General features: G+C 38.5%; 3 protein-coding genes across 7 annotated transcripts in view; 1 reads left to right on the forward strand and 2 right to left on the reverse strand.

Moving 5' to 3' along the window:
* LOC116298626 (mitochondrial proton/calcium exchanger protein) lies at positions 1-19,336 on the forward strand. Of its 2 annotated transcripts, XM_031707147.1 has the most exons (15): positions 1-211; positions 294-324; positions 883-1,603; positions 1,973-2,116; positions 2,599-2,739; positions 3,127-3,330; positions 3,627-3,746; positions 4,274-4,405; positions 4,937-5,095; positions 5,210-5,239; positions 5,635-5,760; positions 5,861-6,033; positions 6,587-6,728; positions 7,378-7,575; positions 19,205-19,336. In XM_031707147.1, exons 1-14 carry the CDS (start codon positions 109-111, stop codon positions 7,540-7,542), a joined length of 2,391 nt encoding a protein of 796 aa, XP_031563007.1. In that variant the 5' UTR covers positions 1-108; the 3' UTR covers positions 7,543-7,575; positions 19,205-19,336. The 2 variants fall into 2 exon arrangements, with proteins under 2 accessions (XP_031563007.1, XP_031563006.1); XM_031707146.2 differs by lacking the exon at positions 19,205-19,336 and having other exon boundaries at positions 7,378-8,266.
* On the reverse strand, positions 8,145-16,195 carry LOC116298676 (metabotropic glutamate receptor 3). Its single transcript, XM_089027890.1, has 3 exons — positions 15,702-16,195; positions 12,806-12,922; positions 8,145-11,478 (listed from the first exon to the last, which is right to left on the reverse strand). The coding sequence occupies exons 2-3, from the start codon at positions 12,873-12,875 to the stop codon at positions 8,798-8,800; spliced, it is 2,751 nt and encodes a 916-aa protein (XP_088884016.1). The 5' UTR covers positions 12,876-12,922; positions 15,702-16,195; the 3' UTR covers positions 8,145-8,797.
* Positions 17,361-21,904, reverse strand: part of LOC148912228 (metabotropic glutamate receptor 7-like) — a 14,078-nt gene continuing 9,534 nt past the window's right edge. For all 4 annotated transcript variants that reach the window (XM_089027891.1, XM_089027894.1, XM_089027892.1 and 1 more), the window contains exon 3: positions 17,361-21,745. In XM_089027891.1, coding sequence (XP_088884017.1) covers positions 19,167-21,745 — 2,579 coding nt within the window. In that variant the 3' untranslated portion in view covers positions 17,361-19,166. The remainder of the gene's footprint in view (positions 21,746-21,904) is intronic.

The raw sequence follows: 21,904 nt of genomic DNA on the forward strand, positions 1-21,904 counted from the left end.
GATATGAGATGTAGTATTAGTTTTTTCAAAATTATGCCTTAAAATCTCAGATTAACGCCTAAATATCACAAAAAGAAGACTACGTACAACTTTAACATGGACTAAGCCATGGCATTTTGCAATTTTTTAAATTTCAGCCGAGCAAATTTTGCTCAAAGTGGCAAGAAAAGCTTGGGGTCCTCGGTTGCTTGGCTTCAAGCAAATCACTCTCGTAAGTCAGCAATATTTCTGGATAAACATTTTTCTATCTTGAGGTCAAAATATAGTCATTCCTTACTCTTTTATTATTGCAGATTATCGAAGATTTCCATATGCTTACTTAAGGTGAGTTAGTGATAAATATAAATACTCTTTTTAAGGTTTCTTTGTGAAGATTAACCGTGTTGACAAAACATGTTACCATGAAGATTACTAGATCGAATGGTACTCGTTTATATGCTCCTTGAAATGTAAATTGAGCATACTCAAGTTTACATGTATATCAGTATGTTAATCCTGATGGTATAATATCTAAAAGTGTGTCATCTTAAGGATACAGCAGTTACATGTATTCTTAGATGTAGACAAACAATGTGAAGTTATGTGAAACTTACTCTATTCTTGGGGTACAACCACATGACTCAAAATCCCTTTAGGTATGAATAACAATGAAACAGCCGCCATGTTGGTTGATCTAAGAATAGAAGCTTATGGGAAATGCTTTGTTATCGTCAACCAACATGGCGGCTATGGCCTCCGGCTATGATGATGTCACCCCCAAAATATTGCATGGGTTGCAGATGCAATTTGTAACTGTAGAGCCTAGGGGAGGTACTTTCACTGAAATAATACACAAGTCCAGTTTCAAAAAGGCTAATTACTTGTTTCATTCCTTTTTTACAGAAGTTTAGGCTCTGTTCCTTCAGAAAAGAAGCAAGGACAGAAATATCAATATATTAATGAATATCAAAGCCAGAGGTGTAAAACAAAATACTTGGGAAACAATTGGTTCTTTGGTTCTCCTTTTAATCTAGCTTACAGTGAACTGGTTTCACATGGTCAGAGAATACAACTGCCAGACTGGAACAGAAGGGAATCATTTCAAACTCTCAACCAGCAATTTCCAAGCGTACAGTGGAAATTACACACAAATGTAGTACCAAATAGATTTAATTTGAATCAGTGGAACACACAACTAGGTTTTTATAGTTTTCCACATCATTTGCCATCAATCTCTGACAAACGACAAGGAATTTTTCTTTATCCTATTGGTGTTAGAACATTTATCACAAGTTCTGAACTCAAAGAACAAATAAAAACCCCCAAAACAAGTGAAGTTCTGCGTGCTGAAGAAAAATCAAGAGTAGAAGAGACAGTCGAAGCAATCAAGGAAAAGAAACAATTAGTCAAGGATAAGGCATTTCAGTATGGTTGTAGTCCAGAGGATTTGCTTCCCAAAGTTGTAGAGCCAGAAGTCAAAAAGTCTTTATGGGAAAGAGTCAAGCATGAAGCTAAACATTATTATAACGGTTTCAAACTGTTGTATTTTGAAACTAAAATTGGTATCAGACTGCTATGGCAGGTTTTGAATGGGAAAACTCTGACTAGACGGGAGCATAGACAGGTTGGTTAATTGAGGAGGTTTGGGGGGGGGGGGGGGGGTTGATATCTGTCAGTATATTACATATTCTTCAAATTTTATAAATACCTGAATAAATAATAATTGCTGAGCCAGATGTGAAATTTGAAACTCATCCAGTGTTTGACTGTGAGTATGGATTTGGGGAGGGGGGTTAAATGTCATTTAGCATGTTTATTAATACCATGAAACAACTGCTGGGCCAGATGTGACAAATTCAAAACTCATCCTCTTTGACTGTGAGTGTGGATTGGAGGGGGTGGAATAGGGGGTGCAGATCTGACAAGCAAGTGCCCTTCTGTTACCCAAACATTGATTACCTGTTTTAATGTCATGTACTGCATTTACTTTCAGTTTTTACGCACAGCTGCAGACCTCTTTCGGCTGGTTCCTTTCCTCGTATTCCTGGTTATTCCTTTCATGGAGTTCTTACTCCCAGTAGTAATCAAGGTGTTTCCTAATCTCCTACCCAGCACTTTTGAAGACAAGTCAAAAAGAGTAAGTCAGCATTTAATTATTTCGCTTAGCACATGAAGTGATTATACTTGACCTGTGAAGTAGTTTTGGGGGGAACCAAGGGAGAGACCTAACAAAACCTACTCATGAACGTGTGATACCAAGTCTGGGAATCAAACTCAATACCCCAGATGTGAGAGACATTAGCGATTTACCACCCTTGGTTCCCATACGTTAAGTGAAATCACTGATGTTGTCTAAAGTCATGCTCTATAGGAGTTTTGAACCTCTATGTGACGTGTTAGATGACAGGAACAATACAGTTTTACACTAGAAAGGATTCAATTCCCAAGAGCAAAAAGAAATTTTATTGTCTGCCTTCTAACCACAGGCAGCTCAAGCTGCATTATAGGCACCAGCATGTGATGGTGCAAAGCCTCTATTTATCTGTTTTATATTTGATACTCCTGGCCATGCTGTAGGCGATAATACATGTATCAAGTTGTTTTGTTTTGGTGTTACAGGAAGAGACCCAACGAAAACAGCTAAAAGTCAAAATAGAAATGGCCAAGTTTTTACAGGATACAGTTGAAGAGATGGCCATCACTGCAAAGCAAAGCAAATCACAGAAGGCTGTTGTTGAGTTTGCTAATTTCTTTGAGAAAGTAAGGCTTGTATCATTTATTTGCATTTGTAATAGGTTATAGTAGGGATGACTTCATTTAGCTAGTGCGATGAGTATACATAAAAAATCTGTCCACTCCATGGGTGAGGTGGATGTATATGCTGGGATATTTCCTTGTACAGTACTACATTTTTCTCTTTATGGAAGGGACTGGAAATTTGTGTAGGAAATCAAGTATGACATAATCATATATGGATTTTCAAAAGAATGGGGGGATGGATTCTTTTCAATCTTTACAACTTCCCTTGTGCTCTCTCACATGACCACACAGGGTTCCCAATACCCAATTGTTTTGGGTTCTCAACTGTATCTATCACCTTCTTCTAAATGTGTTCTGAAAGAAAATGTCTTTTCCATTTCATTCTAGATACGCACCAAAGGAGAACAGCCCTCCAATGAGGATATTATTCGATTCTCCAAACTCTTTGAAGATGAAATAACATTAGACAACATGAGTAGAGGACAGCTGAAGGCCATCAACAGGTTACTGTTACTTCAGACTATTGGTACAGATAACTACTTGAGATTCCAGTTGCGCATGAAGCTAAGGCAACTGAGGATGGATGATCTGGTAAGTGGTGTTGAATTATCCCACATGGGTAAACTGCCTACCACAGGCTACACCTTATACTATTTGCTGTGTTCAGCTATCATGTTATTTCCTATCGGGCTGATAAACCCACCTAATGTGTCCTTGAAGTTCATATGAGACTTGGTAGCTCAGTGGTTAGAGCATGGCACCGGAATCGCCAGGGCACGGGTTCAAATCCAGTTCAAGACTCAATTTGCAGCTGCATAAGTTGCTTCATATACTTGCCAGGATCCGCTCAATTTGATGTGTTATTTACTGTCCTTTGATTGTTTTAGATGATCAAGAAGGAAGGAGTTGATGCCCTAACAGTCCAGGAACTGCAGTCAGCCTGCCAGGCTAGAGGCATGAGGGCTATTGGTGTACCTGAGGCAAGACTCAGATCACAGCTAAAACAGGTGAGTTATGTGTCCTAAAAGAGATAAGATAGCGCAAGGTACTTTAAAGAAGGAATGTGGCATACTGTTCTTAGCAGCCATGCACTGGCCTCTCACTGCTGGTTCTCAGGTTCAATTTCTGGACTCGGCATCACATATGAGTAGAATTTGTTACTACTGAATTGGTTATTTCATAGTTCAATCTGTGGGTTAGCCATGCCCCGACTTAGATCAGCCCAGAGGTTGTTTTAGGGTTTGATCTGTGAGTTAGCCATGCCCCGACTTAGATCAGCCCAGAGGTTGTTTTAGGGTTTGATCTGTGAGTTAGCCATGCCCCGACTTAGATCAGCCCAGAGGTTGTTTTAGGGTTTGATCTGTGAGTTAGCCATGCCCCGACTTAGATCAGCCCAGAGGTTGTTTTAGGGTTTGATAAAACTGATGTTTGAAGAAAGAGAATTCTTCTAGTGTGGAGAGTTTTGACATTAGATATTAAATTAAATTAAATTATTCCTTCATTTTATACATGTATATTATATACTTTTATCTAGTGGCTGGAGCTGCACCTTCAAGAACAAGTGCCCATTTCTCTTCTCTTGATGTCAAGAGCTCTGTACCTACCAGAAAATGTCAGTTCTGTTGAAAAACTCAAGGAAACACTCTCTATACTCCCAGAAATGCTGGTAAGTTTACACCTTAATTTCCATTAGCAGGATTTTTTGGAACTGTTATTTTTCTCACTAAAAAAGCCAGATCTGGAGGGGTTTGTCTGAACTCCCTAAAATCAATGTTGAAACCTCCTACAAGACAACCACAAACCCCGGGGGGGGGGGGGGTACTCCCCTATATTTGCTGTACGGGTACGTGCCGCCAAACAGGGTATGGTTTTCAGCAATTCTACTCTGGAACAGGGTATATAAAATCATGCTTCGCTTTGGATTAGGGTATATGAAATTACGCTCTCTCCTCTCAGGAACAGGGTTTTCAGCAATCTTGTTCTGTAACAGGGTATGAATTTCAGTGATTTTTTCTCTGGAACAGCATCAGGGTTCAGAGCGCTCAGTGGCACATCCCTCCCCTAAACGGGCAAGAGTTTCCCCCCCCCCCCCTCCCCGGGCCACAAACCCTCTAATTCAAGGCCGTAGCCACCACTTGGCCAGTTTCTAAAAAAGGGGGTCCTGTTTTTTTAATTCACTTGTGTGATAAATACACAGGTTGAAGTAACAGAGATCAAAGTTGCAGAATTATCTGGAGAAGAAGTAGATAACAAGAGACGTCTGGAGCTACTGAAGAAAGAAGAGGAGATGATTGCTGCAGAAAAAGAAGAAGTGAGACGAAAAGAAGAAGAAGAAGAAATGGAGAAACAAAAGAGGGTAAATGCACTACATTTCAACATCCAAGTTTCTTTTTTCCCCAGTTTTTATTTTTCTGGTTTCTGTCATTTTCAAAAGCATTTTTCTTGTTTTCATTTTTTAATTCTTTTGTAGGCTTTGGCAGAAGCTGCAGAAATTTTAGTGGTAAGGAATAAATTGTTTTCACATGACATCACTGGCCATATTGGTGTACCTTTGACAATAACTTTGCCATTAGTTTCTTTTGTTAGGTACACCAATATGGCTGCCGTCTCTATTGTCAGACATGACGTCACAGTCGCCATATTGGTGTACCTTTGACAATAACTTTGTCATTAGTTTATTTTGTTAGGTACACCAGTATGGCTGCTATCTTATGTAATGAGATTCATTTAGCATTCACATGACATCACAGCTGCCATATTAGCATGTACCTTTGACAATGACTTTGTAGCTAGTTTCTTTTCTTAGGTACACTATTATGGCTGCTATCTCTTGCAATGAAATTCATTCAGCAATTTGTAAACCTAAGTGGTTTTTTTTTTGCGTGTATTTTTTAGGATCATGCTGAAATCATCCAACAAGAAGAGATCTCAAAGAAGGATTGGCTGACTCTGAAAAGAGGCATAGGAAATGTACGAGGAGTGTTGACTAAAATCAAAGAAGACAGAGAAGAATATAGAGGGGTTAGTAGCACTGTTTATGATTGTCGTTTCCCCCACCATTACGCCACCCATTCTTCCTCGATTGATTATCAGATTATTATATTATCTCATTGATGTCCAGGAATTGAAGGAACTTGAAATTGAAGATGAAGATAATGCATTATCCGAGTCACTAGGGTCAACACGCCTAGGGAAGAAGGTGGATAATATGATATCCAATATTGAAAAGAAGTTACAGAAACTGGAAGCGGAGTTGATTGAAAACCCTGAAGCTTTGAGGATAGATACTGATGGGTAAGCAAGATGGTCTTAGGAATCCTAATACCCCCCACCCTTCTTCTCTTGTCCTTCTACCCAACCTTTTATCGGTATCTTTATCCCTTCCTATGTTTCTCCAACCACAGTCTGCACTCCTTAATCCCTCCATTTTTCTGCTATTCTTCCCCTTTCTCCATCCTTTCATCCTTCTTTTCCTCTGTCAACCTTTCCTTCCTCCATTCCTCCTTTTACTCCTCCCTCCTCTTCTTTCATCCTTTCCCTTCCCTCTCTCCATCCTTTTTACCACCATCCTTTCCTCCTTCCTTCCCTCTGGCAACCCTCCCTTAAAAAAAAAACAAATAAATAAATAAACATTATTTAATTGTCTAGTCGTTCTAGCACTTTTGCACTAATTGGGGACACTTTTCACTCACATGCAATACCACTACATTCAATGTTCTATGCACACAAAGCTCAACTCACATATTCCTCCATTCCTCCTTTCATCCCTCCCTCCATTTCTTTCATCCATCTCCTTCCCTCTCACCCTCCTTTTGAAAGTTAATTTAATAAACCTTTTTATTTCCAGTGATGGTAAGATTACTACTGAGGAATTAATAGGCACAATCCAAAAACTACAGCATGCACCCAGCGAAGCAAAGGTCAGGAAAATTGCTGATATGTTGGATCAGGATAAAGATGGTGCTCTTGACCTAGACGATGTGGAAACGGTGAGTGAATGGGTTAAGTCTATCGGGCTTCCTGATATAAAGACTATCTATCTCCTTCTTCAAATCCGTTAAAAACCTTTAAATTTTATTGATACCCTGAAACAGCCTCTGGGCTGATCAAAGTCTGGGCGCGGCTAATTGGGGCTGGATTTAGCATGTTGGATTTTGCGGAGGGTTAAAAAAAGAGAATCCAGGAATCAAAACAGAGACCCCAGAGGTGAGAGGCGAGTGTACTATTGCTATATGCCCCCTGAATTTCCAACGTTGAAAAAGAGGAACGAATGGACAAACGAACGAACGAACGAATGAATGAACGAACGAAGGAAAAAGGAAGGAAGGAAAAAAAGAAAGGAAGGAAGGAAAAAGGAAAGGAAAAAGGAAAGGAAATTAGGAAAGAACGAACGAAGGCGGACGAAGGAAGGAAAGGAAATTAGTAAAGAACGAATGAACGAAGGAAGGAAGGAAGGAAAAAAGGAAAGGAATTAGTAAAGAACGAACGAAGGGACGAACGAACGAAGGAATGAACAAACGAAGGAAGATAAATAAAGAAAGGAAGGAAGGAAGAAAAAAGGTAGGAAAAAGGGAAGGAAATTAGGAAAGGAAAGAAAAAAATGTAACCAGCTTTAATTAATTGCATTATATTTACAAGGTTATTGAACTACTGTGTATCGAAGATGTGGACCTAACTTCAGATCAAGTGGCAGAAATCGTATCTCTCATTATACGAGAAAATGATGCCCGAGAGGAGGCCAAGCTGATTGCCAAGAATAGCTCTCTACAGGATGTTGATGTTAAGGCCTCACAGGAATCATGAAGCTGAGATCAATGAAAACCTGTCTCGCCCCACGTAAGTTAAAAATCTAAGCTATCATAGAGGATTCGTAATTTGGAATTCGTATGACAAATCTTCGTATATTTGCGAGACAATTTTCGAGGAGTTCGAACTGATTCCGTCTTGCAAAACTTTATACCATTCGAAATAATTCAGGAATTCCGTACCCTGTGTTATGAAGTTTCTGACCAGGAGTCCTCCGTATAATCCGGGTTCCTTTGGTATCTGGAGTTGGGATTTCTGATTACGCTTCCGTACTGAATCACGGCTAATACTCTAGTTTCGAGTTCCAAATTACCGCTGTGTTCCTTGATTACAGGCTCATTTGCTCAGGTGCCTCGACTTTGTGCAGAATATTTATTTATATTCTAAAGAAGGTCCGTGGAATTTCAAAGTGTTCGTATTGTTGAAGTTGTGCATTCTTTACTTTACCGTTGATATTTGTGAATATTTAGACACTGATACGAGGCTAACCCTGTGTAACTGAGTCTGTAATCAAGGAGAACGCAGCGGTAATTTGGAACTCGAACCTGAAGTATACCGACATACCTTACATGAAGCGAGTGTGAATATTTGAGCATCTATGTGATTATTTTTCGGTTTTATTAAATCTAATATACCTAAAGATTACTATAAAATTATTCTAAATGTAATATTGATTTTTAAAGATTCTTATAATAATTTAATTAAATTCCGAGCTCTTTTCTGATGCTTGTCATCCTTACTGTTTTTCAGTTCATTCTGTTTGTTTGTTTTTTTTTTACATCAGAACTAAATTCTAGTGAATATATCAGCGCTGGTCATGTACGATGTTCTTTCGTACAGACACTTCACGTACATCGTTTTACGTTTCCTATATTGTGGTCGCTTGATCAATTCAAAACTAAATTCTGGTGAATATGCCAGCGCTGATCATGTACGATGTTCTTTCATACAGACACTTTACTTACATCGTTTTACGTTTTCTATATTGTGGTCTCTTGATTACATCAGAACTAAATTCTGGTGAATATACCAACGCTGATCATGTACGATGTTCTTTCGTACAAACACTTCACGTACATCGTTTTACGTTTTCTATATTGTGGTCTCTCGATTACATCAGAACTAATCCCAGGCATTTCCAGTGCCCTCCATGGCTAAGGTTTTAAACGATTTTCCAATGATTACCTCACATGAAGACCACTTGGAAGTTCTCTGTTCGAGTTTTGTGCATGCATCTTTATTTAAGAATTTATTATACTTTATGCCAAGCATTTACTATGTGGTTTTTTGCGTTTTGCCCAGGAACCACCAAACTCAAAGGCGCACCATTTCTTGTCGTATCATCGTTCTTGTCTAGTCTGGAATTTTGCCTTGTAGGGGGGGAAAGACTCTCAGGGGAAGTCGTCCTCGATGCCTGTTGCCCTATCTCTATTACATGCCCCGAATATAACCTGTTCACGCGCGCAGGACCTAACGAAGAAGAAGTATTATTCATCGCTCTCGTCTGCGTAAAATCCTTGTTATTGGAATTCCCACTAAGATCACCGTGTATACTAACTTCGCCTTCCTGAGCGCAGAGAATAACTTTGACCTTAGGACCAAAAACACCGATCAACGTGATAGTACCATTGATGAAGTACGTCCCTGTTGTGATATAAACTTTAACATATGTATCATCTGTGTTGAGACGACTCGGTAGGAATGTGATCCAAATTGAACACGTTAGGTACATCATTATACCGATGTATTTAGCTTCATTGAAGTTCCTTGGGAACCCTCTGGTCTTGAACGCGAAGAGCGTACACAGGAGGATTAGAATTAGATTATACGACAAATTGAATACAAGTGTCAGATTATTTGTCTGACACTCAAGGACTGTTTCTTCCAGGGAGAGATAGTTGTACTTTATCTGAGGCGGTGAGGATAGGATCCATAAGCTTGTGATGAGGAACTGTATTGATATGAGCCCTGAGGTTACTAGCACTTGAGATTTAGGGCTGACCATTGAAGGTCTGGCGACAGTTTTCTTGGCTAAGGTAAAGATACGATAGATTCTAATAGTTTTCATGAGTAGCGGTGCGTAGCAGAACGTGTAGCATACCGACCCAAAGTACCTACTTAGACTACATGTTACTGGTGATGGCTTCGTGAAGGCAGGGAAAACAGCAACATAGCAAAGCAAGATTCCAAGAGTGATTAGAAAACTAAGTTCTCTCCCTGATGCCTTGATGACAGGGTGGTTCAAATGCTTCAAGTAAAAGATTCCTGTCAGACAAGTCCCTACAATACCAAGAGCTGTCAATACCACAATGAAAATAGCAAGGGCCGCTCTGAAGTCAGGGTGAACTTGGGGGATCATCCCACACGAGGTGAAATTGGCCTGTGGGCGGTACCCCTGGGGACATGATTGACAGCTGTCATTTAGAATAATTTGATTCGCATGGCAGCTGATACAGTCCCAGCAGCATCTTGGATGGGAAGCATGAGGTTGTCTTATTTTAGGATAGACACAGGGTTTACTGCAGATAGAAACTGGTGGGCTCGATACGGCGTTACCCCAAGAAATCTTGTCCTCATCAATCCTGAAATTCTTCGCCACAAGGCTATTATTCTTCATCACCATTCCCCACTCGCCCACATTCACATAGTCCCAGTCCCCCGACGTCTTCTGCTGGAAGTTCATGATGGTGTAGTTGCCATCCATCTCCTGGTCGTCGTTAAAAGTCAACATCAAATCCGACGAAATATCCGGAAACGACGCATTTCTCAGATACCCCACGAGTTGTTCCTTGCTCAGTGCACTCTTCAGTTCTTCACACAGTCCTTCTCCGAGACACAAAGCTGTTTGCATATCCTGAAGCGCATGCGCGAATGCATAAACCGCATTAATGACTACACGCACCGGCGACAGCTCCATATTTGGGATCCAGCAGCTGACATTCCCATTCGGTTCCTTCACATCTGAATTATTGCATTTAAGAAACTGTTTAAAAAACTCCCTGCCCCAAGGATTCTGCATGTGAAGCGACACGTTGGTGTAATATCTCTCGAAGCTTTCTACATACCCATCTAGATGATTGACGGTGATGGAGCCGTTAGCAATGCCTTCTCTACCGTCAATAACATCCATACGATTACTCCATCCACTGCTCCCAATCCACGAGAAACGATCAGCCCCCAGAGCTGAGGCAGCCTTCAGAAGCCCCGTGGAATCAGACTGCGTCGTAAATAGTACAATAACATTGGTATGTTCGTGTTTTTGTCGTTTGATATTGTTCACGATGTCTTCATAATGGCTTGTCGTTGGTAGATAAGGTAACGTGCGAGACGTGGCTACACAAATACCATTTTTTTCAGCTGTAACCTTCAGTTCTTCCATACCTCTCTCTCCATAATTCCCCTTTGAATTAACGGTTGATATGTAATTCCATCCAAAATGCCTCAGAATATCCACGATGGCTTTAGCCTGGAAGTGATCTGAAGGAACCGTTCGGAAAAAGTTCCCATAGACTTGTTTATTACTCAGGGTGGCGCTAGTGGACCCATAACTAACCTGAGGGATACCAAACACCCTTAGCAACGGCGCAGTTGCTATGGACACGTCGCTTGAAAAGGGCCCAACCACGCCCACCAGGGGAGCGGCATCACCTTCCTTAAGAGTGTACTTTATGAAATCCTTAGCCCGATCTGCCCCGATCGTGCTACTTTCACACGTGTCGTAAATCGTCGTTCCAAGCGAGATATTCCGAAGTAGTGACGAGTCGTTATTGATTTTATCCAGAGCGAATAGCATGGCGATCATGTATTGATACCCTGGTTGAAGTGCAAACACCCCGCACGCGCTCTCTGTCGTCTTGCTTTTCTTGTGGACTGGAAATAATCCTCCAAGGACGAGGTCACCACTCTTTGTCAATACTTGAGTCGCCTTCTTTCCTAAAGAAAAAGATTACGTTTGTTTATTTATATATTCTTACAAAAAAATCAATTTTTTCCCATTATTTGTTGTTTTCGTGCGGTAAACGAAAATATTTGTTACATTACAGAAAAAACTGTGTGATTACTCATAAACTTCGCGCAAAAAATGGCCGTATTTCTTCCTCGAAAAACATTTTCCTGCCCAAATACAGTTTTTTTCGTTTGCCAAAGAACTGCCATAATCCTGCCACAATAAATGTCAAAAAAGACGACATTTCGTGTGATAAGTTGATTCCTTCTCTCACGTTGTTTGGTTAAGGAAGACGAAAATGTTCTCATTGGCTTAGCTGATTCTTTACATTTTTAACAGAAAATCTGTTTGTTGGACATCACATTTACTGTTTGAGAAGGACGCGTTACGTACCACGAGTCTACCTGAATGGTTTATGAAGTGTAACAGTTTCTAGTGGCTACAGCCTACCTGAATGGATTCAATAGAGTGATTGTAAAAAGAAGTCAATGGGAATAAGATCAAATAGCCTTTATTAGACTACTAATTATTTCAGGGTCTGATCAGTAAAGTCACTCTTAAACTGCTTAACAAAATCTAATCATCAAATGGTAGTATAGTCCTAATATAGTGCGAAATGACACAAAAAATTAACAATTATTCACCGAGCCATATGGATTATCGGTGAATATTCACCATAATCACTGAGCCTCGGTGAGTAATTGTTTTAGTATAACTTTAGACTTGAGAATATCAGAGAAAAGTCGAAATCAAGGATAAAACACGTTTTCAGTGGCAAACTTTGGGAAACGTCATAGCAGTGAATATCGTCTTATTACTGGTCGCTTGACCGAACATATATTTAAGCCTAAATTTATTCTCACTAATGGTTAATATTGCACTGCCGATGCGTATTCTTTGTATCGCCATCAACAGATAATAGCGGTAAAGATAGTTATATTTGTTGAAGGACTTTTATTTTATTTTATTTTTTGATTCTCGTCCACACACTGTACTATTTTCGAATCGTCTTCTCGTGTCCACTCACTCGTATCCGTTTTCGAAAAGCGGCGTATTCAAGGCCAATCCGTAAAGAAAAGATTCCGTTTCAAAAATGATTATCCAATACCGTAGAGACGGGGTCTGACTCGAAGCAGACATCAACAAAATATGTTTCGTTAGTTTAGCTTAAAAAAATACAATTATTACAGTTTTAACTCTAACGTGTTTTGTTTTCTACCTCCTTGTCAATAAGTTTTTCATCTATTATTTTTTTCGTAATTCATAAGAGAAAGTTAATTATGTTTAAGATAAACTGATACAGATTGTACCAACCTTCACTGCAGCAAGCGAGCACGAGCAAGAACCGCCAAAAAACTTGTTCTTGTCCTTTAATTTTAGCCATGTTTCTTTGAAGTTAAATCTTCCCCTCGTAGATTATTTTGTTTTCGACTGTGCCAAGATAAATAAACAGGAAAAAAAATCAACGTAAATACGAGGTAAACTGTGTTTAAAGCAAAGCAAGAAAATCGTATTCTACAAATCTTACTGCTAAAATTAATTCACAGATTTTTTTTCATTACTGAATTGCACGTTGGTTTTTCAGCCACTTCAACTATGAAAAGCTGTAGTTGTGTTACTTAATTACTTTATTAATAATATCACCTCTTGGAAATATCAAATTTTGAAAATTCGACCCGGAATTTTTAATCGAATGGAAAGCGCCTATCATCTCTGCTTTGCAGTAACTGCCACGGCCTGCATTTCTTGATGGTAACTATAGTAACTACTCTGTCGTTAAGGAACTCTGAAAACTAAGGTGTTATCATCTTTCGTTTTTAAAATTTTATGCTTGATTTGACACAAAGAAAAAGCGAACGAAATAAAAATCTCTTCTCGAGAGTATTGTGAATGGGAGACTAACATGAAAATACAAAAGAAATATCACATTTTCTCGATGGAATTTATGGTATTTCTTTTGTATTTCCATGTTAAGCCTCGTATTCAAGACAATTTTAAGACAGGTTTGTTAATTGTTAATCCAGAAGATATTTTCTTATAAAAGTCAGAAATATCTCGAAAGCAAGTATGAGAAACGACAAATGTTTGTCTAGGATTATTCATGTTTTTTGATATTGTCATTTATACTGAATTCAGCTGCCTTCAAGTTCATAAATTTCGAATTTCAGCGAACTAAAACAAAGGAAAAATACTGATTGGAACAATCGACTTGTTTACTAGTTAAGCCAAGAAAATTCCTGCAATTTGCATTGACTATTCCAGACGTGATGTAAATATTTGACAGATTTATTTTGTAGATAATATTTTAAGTCCTAGGAATTAAACCAACATCAAACAAATCCACCTTCACCGTCAGGCAAAACGTCACAAAAAAATATCCTAGCATTCTAAAATCCAACGTGATCTCTCTTTTCAGCTGCGCTGTGACATTCGATGATATCATCAATACGCTTTACGTGCACCAGCTAAAGGATTATTTTCACTTGGAAATAATGAACAAGTTTTGTCCGTTTGGCCGTTCATTCCATCCCATCCCATCCATCCATCTATCCATCAATCCATCCATCCCCCCATACATACATCCATGCCATCCATCCATCCATCCATCCCCCCATCCATCCCCCATCCATCCATCCTTCCACCCATACATCCATCCATCCATCCCAACCGTCCATTCCATCCGTCCATCCCATCCATCTATACCATCTATCCATCCATGCAACCCATATCTATTGCTTTGACTAAAAATGAAATGGAAAGAGCGGGCGCGCAAGTTGATGACTCACGGGGTAGGGTAAATAAGGTGAACTTTAATCTGCATCCGGTGGTTACTAAAAATAGCCCAACCGGGAATTTACATGGCGCACGCCACAATACAAGAGTTCTGACGTTAATAGCCGATAATGTTAGATAATTAAAGGTGATTAAACTGCTTTAGGCAAACATCTATTAAAAGAACTCGTTAATATGCGAAAGTCTGTCTACCTACTTTGGGGTAATACTTTCCTTTTTTCCTCTTTTATTCCTTTTTTAATCCTCTCATCCTGAATCTCATAATTCCAGCTTTATTCTTTTCACACATTTCTTCACTTTTCCCATTAATTCGTTTCCCATTCCATTTTCATTTATCTTTCTTTCCCACTTATGTCATAAACTGTTCCCATCCTTTTCCCATTTCGTTATATTTAACTTAACAACTCTCGCCCCTCAACCTATTACCTTATCCACGCTTCGCGTATCCACGAGTTCACGCCCAGAAAAGCAAAACATCTGTCGAAAGGATTCAGTCGGTACGCTTATATAGTAGGTTATATACTAATGCTACATTGGCACGATTCAATGTGAAATGATAATAATAGTTTTTTTGCCGCGTATTTTTTTATGTTTTTGTTTTTGTCTTTTGTTTGTTTGTTGTTTTTTTTTTTAGCTTTTCTCTTTTGATTAAAATTATAGAACTTTACAAAAAAATAATACTTGTCGAACTCAAATCGGAAGTGAAAAAACGCGTAAAGAAACGTAGCTTCTAATATTTTTTTACCAACCGATCAAATTTAATACATGCGCGAAGGATTGATTGGCCTGACAATTTAGTTCTTCAATGACAGGATTTCTCCTGACTTTATTAAAATATGCCGGATAGAATGACGGAAGGTGTTGAATTGCCATCTGATATTTCCATCTGTTGTTGATAAAAGTTTGGTACTGAGAAAAAAGGAATACTAAGAAAATGAATAGAAAAGGAAAGAAAAGAGAAGAGATGAGTAAAGCCTCATTTCTTTCTTTCTCAGTTCCTTCTTCACTTCTCTCTCTCTTTTTTTTTTTCTTTTTCTTTTTTCTTTTTTTCTTCTTCTTCTTCTTCTTCTTCTTCTTCTTCTTCTTCTTCTTCTTCTTCTTTTTCTTTTTCTTCTTTCCTTTCTTTTTCTTCCTTGATAGTAAAGTTACTAATTCGAATTCCAATTTCGACGCAGCAATCAGATCAATATTTCCCATTCACGACTGACTTCAAACTCAAGAATTCAAAAATAGTCCATTTAAAGTCTTGATGGCGATTTGAAAAACCTTTTAGAACACAGTCAAGTTAAAATAAAAATGAACTCAAAAACAACGAACTATTCTAATGATTTCTGACCGTCTATACTAAACGATTCTTTTATTTTTTTTCCTAAATTGTTAATTACTGCACAAAGGAAAGAAAAAAGTGGCGACTTACCTTAGACTTGAGTTGTTTTTAGCTGGTCGCGACGCGCTTGTAATATATGTTCCGTATTTCAAATGATTGCCAATGATTCTCGCCTTATTTGCCTTTTCCTTGTTATCCTTTTGTATCTCTTGAGCACCAAGAATACTTTTCCAACAAAAATTCCGCTAAGCTAAACTTATTAAATGTCACCAAATTTTAAACTTCCCAACGAAAGACCTGATGAATTTCCTCATTTGCGGTTAGATTTTGGCGTAATTTCCTTTCACGAAGGCGTAACTCATAAAGAAGACAATCTAGATTGTAATGTTTATTTGTACTCCTACATTACTGACAGCGTGTCTTCTCTTCGCTTGTCATCTTAAAGAAATGTTCAAAATAGACTTTTCAGATGTTTAAGGAAATTATTTGAACCCGGACGTCTATTTTCTTTTTCTGTATTTCTTAAAGTAGCTATTAGCTTGCCAAGCAGCGTAGCAGCAGAAATCCAAAGTCGTCGTCTTTGTAGAATTCTCTTTTCCGACTATAGAGTAATGTCTTTTTTTTTTTTTTTTGAGTTTTGCCTAGATTAAAATGTAAGATTACAAGTATTCTTTAAGCAGCTGCGTGTATAATTTATTCAACATATTTTCAAATAGTTTAGAAAATTGGATACCAGCCTTCAATAAAAATTAAATAGTTAATATTTAGTCGTCGGCGCGTGGGATATTTTAGAACGAAAGCTCGGAACATTAAATCTATGGTTGATAAGACAAATTATCATGAATGTAACAACAACCAACAAGGAACTATTTGATTTTCGGCTTTGTTCGGGAAAAAGTACGAGCCTACTTGGACTCGAGTTTTTGGCGCCAAAACAAATTAAAGTCAAACTATGAGATGTTTTTGATATTTTTGAAAAGGAGATTTTTTAAAATTTCGCTCTTTTATTGTAGATATAGTATTTCACTTTGATTCCAGCGTAAAAGTCTTTCTCACCGATTCGTAGGATCGAATAATTAACACCGAAATCCAATCTCACTCGAGAGAAAATTGGTTACCAAATTTTAGGAAGTACTTAAATTAAAGGAATAACAATGCTTTCCAAATGTTAATCGTTTTATTTGTGACATGTTGTACGAACGAATTAATCGCGCAGGAAATAAAAGTGGACGGTCTTGCACAGAGAAAAGAAAACAAAGGTGCCGAAAAGAGAACGCAATATAGCGGAATATTAGTTGAAGAGTAAATGACTGGTTTTAAGGATCGATATTTTATTTATAGTTTTTCATCAAGACGAGCAAAAAGTGCAGTTGTTAGAAGCACTTTTTATTACCTAGTTTAGTTTTTTCTAACTAGACTTTTTAAACTGTTAAACTAAACAATTTAGCCAGAAAAAATAAATTGTGGCACCCCTTCAAGTTTTCATACGAAATAGGTGGTTTGTAATTTCTCAAGGAAAGGAAAAACAACGGCCATGTTGGTTGTGATGTAAAAAGAATTAGACCAATGTGAAATTCAAAAACAATCTTGGACGACTATCATAGGTGAATGAAATCACGTCTAGTTTTCATCAAAAGTTTGTTAAAAGCCAAATAAATAATAATTTCCATATACGAAGAGTTCTCCAGCGCAACGTAACCCTGTTCATCTAGTCACCACGGTTTCCCCGCCCTAAAACTTCCAAGAAAATACTCAAAATATATTCTTTTTATTAAAAGCTGACAGATGTAACGAGTTACCCTTATTTGTCCCTGACTATTTACGTTCAGAGAAATACGAGAAGATTGTTAAGAATGACGTGGAAGCAATTAAGATAATGGTTTGATATTTCACTTTGACTTGCAAGCATTATTTTTTTAAATGAGAAAGAAAGAATGGATAGATGTAATGTCAGCGTGGTCGTTGTGCGAATTCAGTTTTAAGAAACATTTCAACTTCAATAACATTCTTCGTAAGAAAAAATTGTCAAAAACATGATTTGCATAGGAAATCCCACGATTCGAGTACGATTCGGAATTTATAGGCACGAGTTATGTTTTAAAAGTTTTTAAAATTAGACTAGTTTAGGCGAGTTCAATTTGAGAACTTTTAAAACATCACGAGTATCTATAAATTCCAAATTGTACGAGAAGATTTTTCGATTTTTCGTTTATAATACACTCAAAAAAATTGAGCAACTTAATTGGGACTCTACAGAGTACAATTTGGAATTTAATTGTACTCCTCTTGTCCAATCAGAAACGAGATATATTGTAGAGTGTATTGTAATAGCTAAAAATATGCATGAAATTTTTATCATAATTTGTTTATCACATGTATGAAAGGGAATTGCGCGCGCAGACACTTTGCGCCTTCACGCGTGTTTGAAGAAGTTTTGTAAATCGGAGGCCGGCTTTTCGCGCACTTTTGTTGTACAGGAAAATATTCTTTTATTAAATTTTCTTTAACTTTTCTGTCGACGGTTTTCTTTTGGGTGTCAACATTATTATTGCTGCATGCGACCTTCACTAGTGCATCGCCCTGTCGAAGTTTCATTATCATAGTCGATGATTGTCTATGGTTTTAGCTAGAAGCACTCGGATGAAAACGCCCCAGTTTTTGAAAGTCCAAATAATTGAAGTATTTGAGGATAATATGACTCAATTATAATTACGAAAATCATATTAGTGAACATTTTAGCCTGGGAGCCACTTGCTATTGAGAAATTCTGGTTTAAAAGTGAAAAGAACAACAGGGTTGAGTAAATGACACCATTTACCCAGAATTCAGATGCTACAATGATAAATAATTTTTTTCGACACGTTTTACTGTGAAGAAAATATGTTGCTTGGCTACTATTTGGGCCATGTTTAACCATGTTTCAAGTCATTTCCAATTTTCATCTATTTTCATCCAAGTGCCCCTTTAAAGTGCACATGAACCCTTCGACAATACTTTCAATACTGGTTCTGCATAAAGTAAATAGTTGAATGGTAAAATATTTCTTGATTTGAGTGATGTGTCTCTAAGTTATAAAGGTTTATACTTCCAATATGCTAATAAGTGTGACGTCTATTAAGGCTTAATTAAATATACAAAATTGAACTGGTTCATAGAAACAGTATTTAAAAAGCATCATTATTTTACTCATGTTTTACATGAAAGCAATTTTGAATATTTGTATTTTCAAAATGGCCAGCATTTAGTATTACTAGTTACAACAAAAACACTCAAATACCTTACCTGACGTCACACTTATTAGCATATTGGAAGTATAAACCTTCATAACTTAGAGACGCATCACTCAAATCAAGAAATATTATACCATTCAACTATTTACTTTATGTAGAACCAGTACTGAAAGTATTGTCGAAGGGTTCATTTGCACTTTAAATGAATGCTTACTGTAGTACGCATGCGCGCAAACTTGTATCACTGATATTTTGATATTGATTTATATATTAACATTATCTTATTCACAAAAATAATTATGTTAAAATTGTAATCATCTGATTATTATTTACTAGTTATACTTTCAATCCTCTCATCTTTAGATTTAATTGCCCCGCCATTTGGTTCGTAGTTCTCGGCTTTTATACAACGTGGATTTTCTAAAGTCATGTCACCCTGTTTAGTGTGCCCTGATTGCATTGTCATTGTCAAAGTCTCCGGCCCAACTGTAGCGCCTTTGATGACCAGGATCACTCTAGGGACCAATAAACCTCCCAGTGTGATTGTCGCTATAAAGAAAAACGCATACATAGCGAAGACACTCTTCCAGATACCGTCCTTAGCGTTGAGATAACAAGGAAGAAAGACGATCCACACTGAGCAAGACAGATACATAGTGATACCAATGTATTTGGCTTCGTTGAAATTGCGCGGGAAATTTCTGGTTAAAAAAGCGTAGCAAGTGGCGATGAACATGAGGATGATGTTCAAGGACAAGTTAAAAGCCACGCTGACGTTTTGCTTGGTACATTGTAGGATAGTCACGTGGTCGTATTGGTATGACATAGAGGCTGTAGGGGGATCCGACGTGAACCATATTGACGTAATAAGCACCTGCACCGCTATAATTGCCATGGACATAATAATCTGAGAAGTAGGGCTTATCAACGAAGGTCGCGATACTGACTTCTGAGCTACTTTGAATATCCTATAGATACGATTCGTGCGAAGCAGAACCGGTGCGTAGATTGCAGTCATGGAAATACTACTGACGAAACGACGCATGCCACATACAGCATCCGTGGGTTTTATCAGGTAGATAAAAGATGATATATAGCAGAAAAACACGCCAACGAAGAGGATGACACTCAGTTCTCGTCCGCTTGCCTTGATGACGCGATCATTTCTGTTTTTAATGAAAAACGCCGCAGTCAAAAACGTGCAAATCAAGCCTAGCATCGTCAGTAAAGCAACGATGATCTGAGCCGGGGAATCTTTATCGAGCGTGGAATAAATCAAAGGAAGCTTGTGACATGTTGTGCGATTTAAGTCTGGTCGAGTGCCTAGAGGGCATACATTACAAGTATCATTCACGACATACGACTTGTCTTTACAGTTCTCACATCTCCAACAACAGCTGGGATTCGTAGTTTCAGGCTTCTTGATTTGCGCCGAGCTGCATGCTGTGCTGCAGAAGGAGTTGGGTTGGGTTCGAAAAGTAGGCGGCCAAGCGATGGCGCTTTTATCAATTTGAAGAGAAGCATTAATAGAGTCGTCGTTCTTTAACTCCCCCATCCAAGTACCTACTTTTAAATACGTGTACTTCCCGTTAACTTTCCTGAAATTCAGAACAGTGTATCTCCCATCCACTTCGCCATTGCGATTAAATTTAACAGTTTTGTTAGTAGTTGCGTCGGGAAAGCTGACATTCTTTAAATATCCGAGGAATAATTCTCGTTGAAGATTTTGCATTGCAGGACACATTCCTTTCTTACCGGCGCAAACGACTCGATGCATGTTATCTAGTGCATATGCAGCAGCATAGACGGCATTCATTGCAACTCTCACAGGTGCAATCCCAAAATGTTTGGGAAGTTTGTCATCCCTGACGCACGTTTCAGAGAAATTTGTCTGCTTTTTAGCCCCTGGAATGCGACATTTCTTTGCTATCTGCCAAAATTCTTGGAACCATACGTGGTTACTGCTGTTGTAGTTTAAGCTTAGAAGATAATCTTGAAATCGTTTGACACTTCCTTCGATAAAGTTAAGTGTGATGGCACCCTCACCACCTTCTTCGTTGCCATTAGTCACAGGCTCCCTGGCTCCCCACGAGTTACTTGCGACAAAAACAAATCTTTTCGTTTCGTTTTTTAGTATTCGTTTCGCCGCTGCCACTAAACCCGTATTGTCGCGCTGAATACAGAACAAGATAACCACGTTTAAATCCGAATTCTCATTTAACTTGCTGCGTTCCAATAATTCTTTAATAGTATTCTCGTAATCTTCTGGCTTCGGAAAATCCGGTAACCGTTTCTTACTAGCAATACACAGTGCCCTTGTTTTAGCTGCTTCGTAAACCTCGTCCATCCCCGGCTCACCGTATAGTCCCTGTGAATGAACAGTCATGACGTAGGTCCATCCAAAATACCGTACAACGTCCACAAGGGCTTTACCTTGGAACGAATTCGGAGGCACTGTCCTCAAAAAGTTTCCATAGATATTTTTGTTGCTAAGCTTAACTACAGTCGCGCCAAAACTGACCTGTGGAATCTGGAAGACGCGTAGTAAATTAACAACAGCAACAGCAACGTCACTTCGAAACGGTCCTATTACACCGGCTAGTGGAGGCGTGTCATTCTTCTGTAGTAAGGTATACTTAATATGCTCCTTAGCCGCATCAGCTCCGATGGTCTCACTTCGGCACGTATCGTACATCCTCGCACCGAGTTTGATTCCTCGGAGCATGTTCGGGTTGTCGTTGATCTCTCGGATGGCGTAGAGAGCAGACGCGAGGTACTGGTAACCAGGATTCGGGTCCAGGATACCACAGCGGTTTTCAGAACTTTTGTCTCTGTCATGGACGTTAAAAAGCCCGCCTAATATAATATCTCCATCAACGAAAAGATGTTCTGAGCTGGATTCCGCTATCGAGATAAAATATGCAAGCTATTAGTTGGATGGTCTAATATTTGTGGCTATAATAACCTAGGTTTCTACGCACCCCTCCCCCACAGGGTAGGGGGACAGGACAATTATGTCCAATGTTTTAATATTTCCATCGTTTAAGAGGGCGTCTCTGTATC

This window comes from Actinia tenebrosa, unplaced genomic scaffold, assembly GCF_029948245.1.
Source record: "Actinia tenebrosa isolate PJP-AT-01 unplaced genomic scaffold, QUT_ActTen_1.0 PGA_scaffold12__29_contigs__length_12842862, whole genome shotgun sequence".
NCBI classification, from domain to species: domain Eukaryota; kingdom Metazoa; phylum Cnidaria; class Anthozoa; order Actiniaria; family Actiniidae; genus Actinia; species Actinia tenebrosa.

Bases quoted from the DNA above. Each gene is read 5' to 3' on its own strand.
- LOC116298626 (XM_031707147.1), top strand. From the start codon at position 109: ATGGCATTTTGCAATTTTTTAAATTTCAGCCGAGCAAATTTTGCTCAA. The intron at 3,331-3,626 runs GTAAGTGGTGTT...TGATTGTTTTAG, and splicing joins AACTGAGGATGGATGATCTG to ATGATCAAGAAGGAAGGAGT. The intron at 3,747-4,273 runs GTGAGTTATGTG...ACTTTTATCTAG, and splicing joins TCAGATCACAGCTAAAACAG to TGGCTGGAGCTGCACCTTCA.
- LOC116298676 (XM_089027890.1), bottom strand. From the start codon at position 12,875: ATGGCTAAAATTAAAGGACAAGAACAAGTTTTTTGGCGGTTCTTGCTC. The intron at 11,479-12,805 runs GTTGGTACAATC...CTTTTTCTTTAG, and splicing joins GCTCGCTTGCTGCAGTGAAG to GAAAGAAGGCGACTCAAGTA.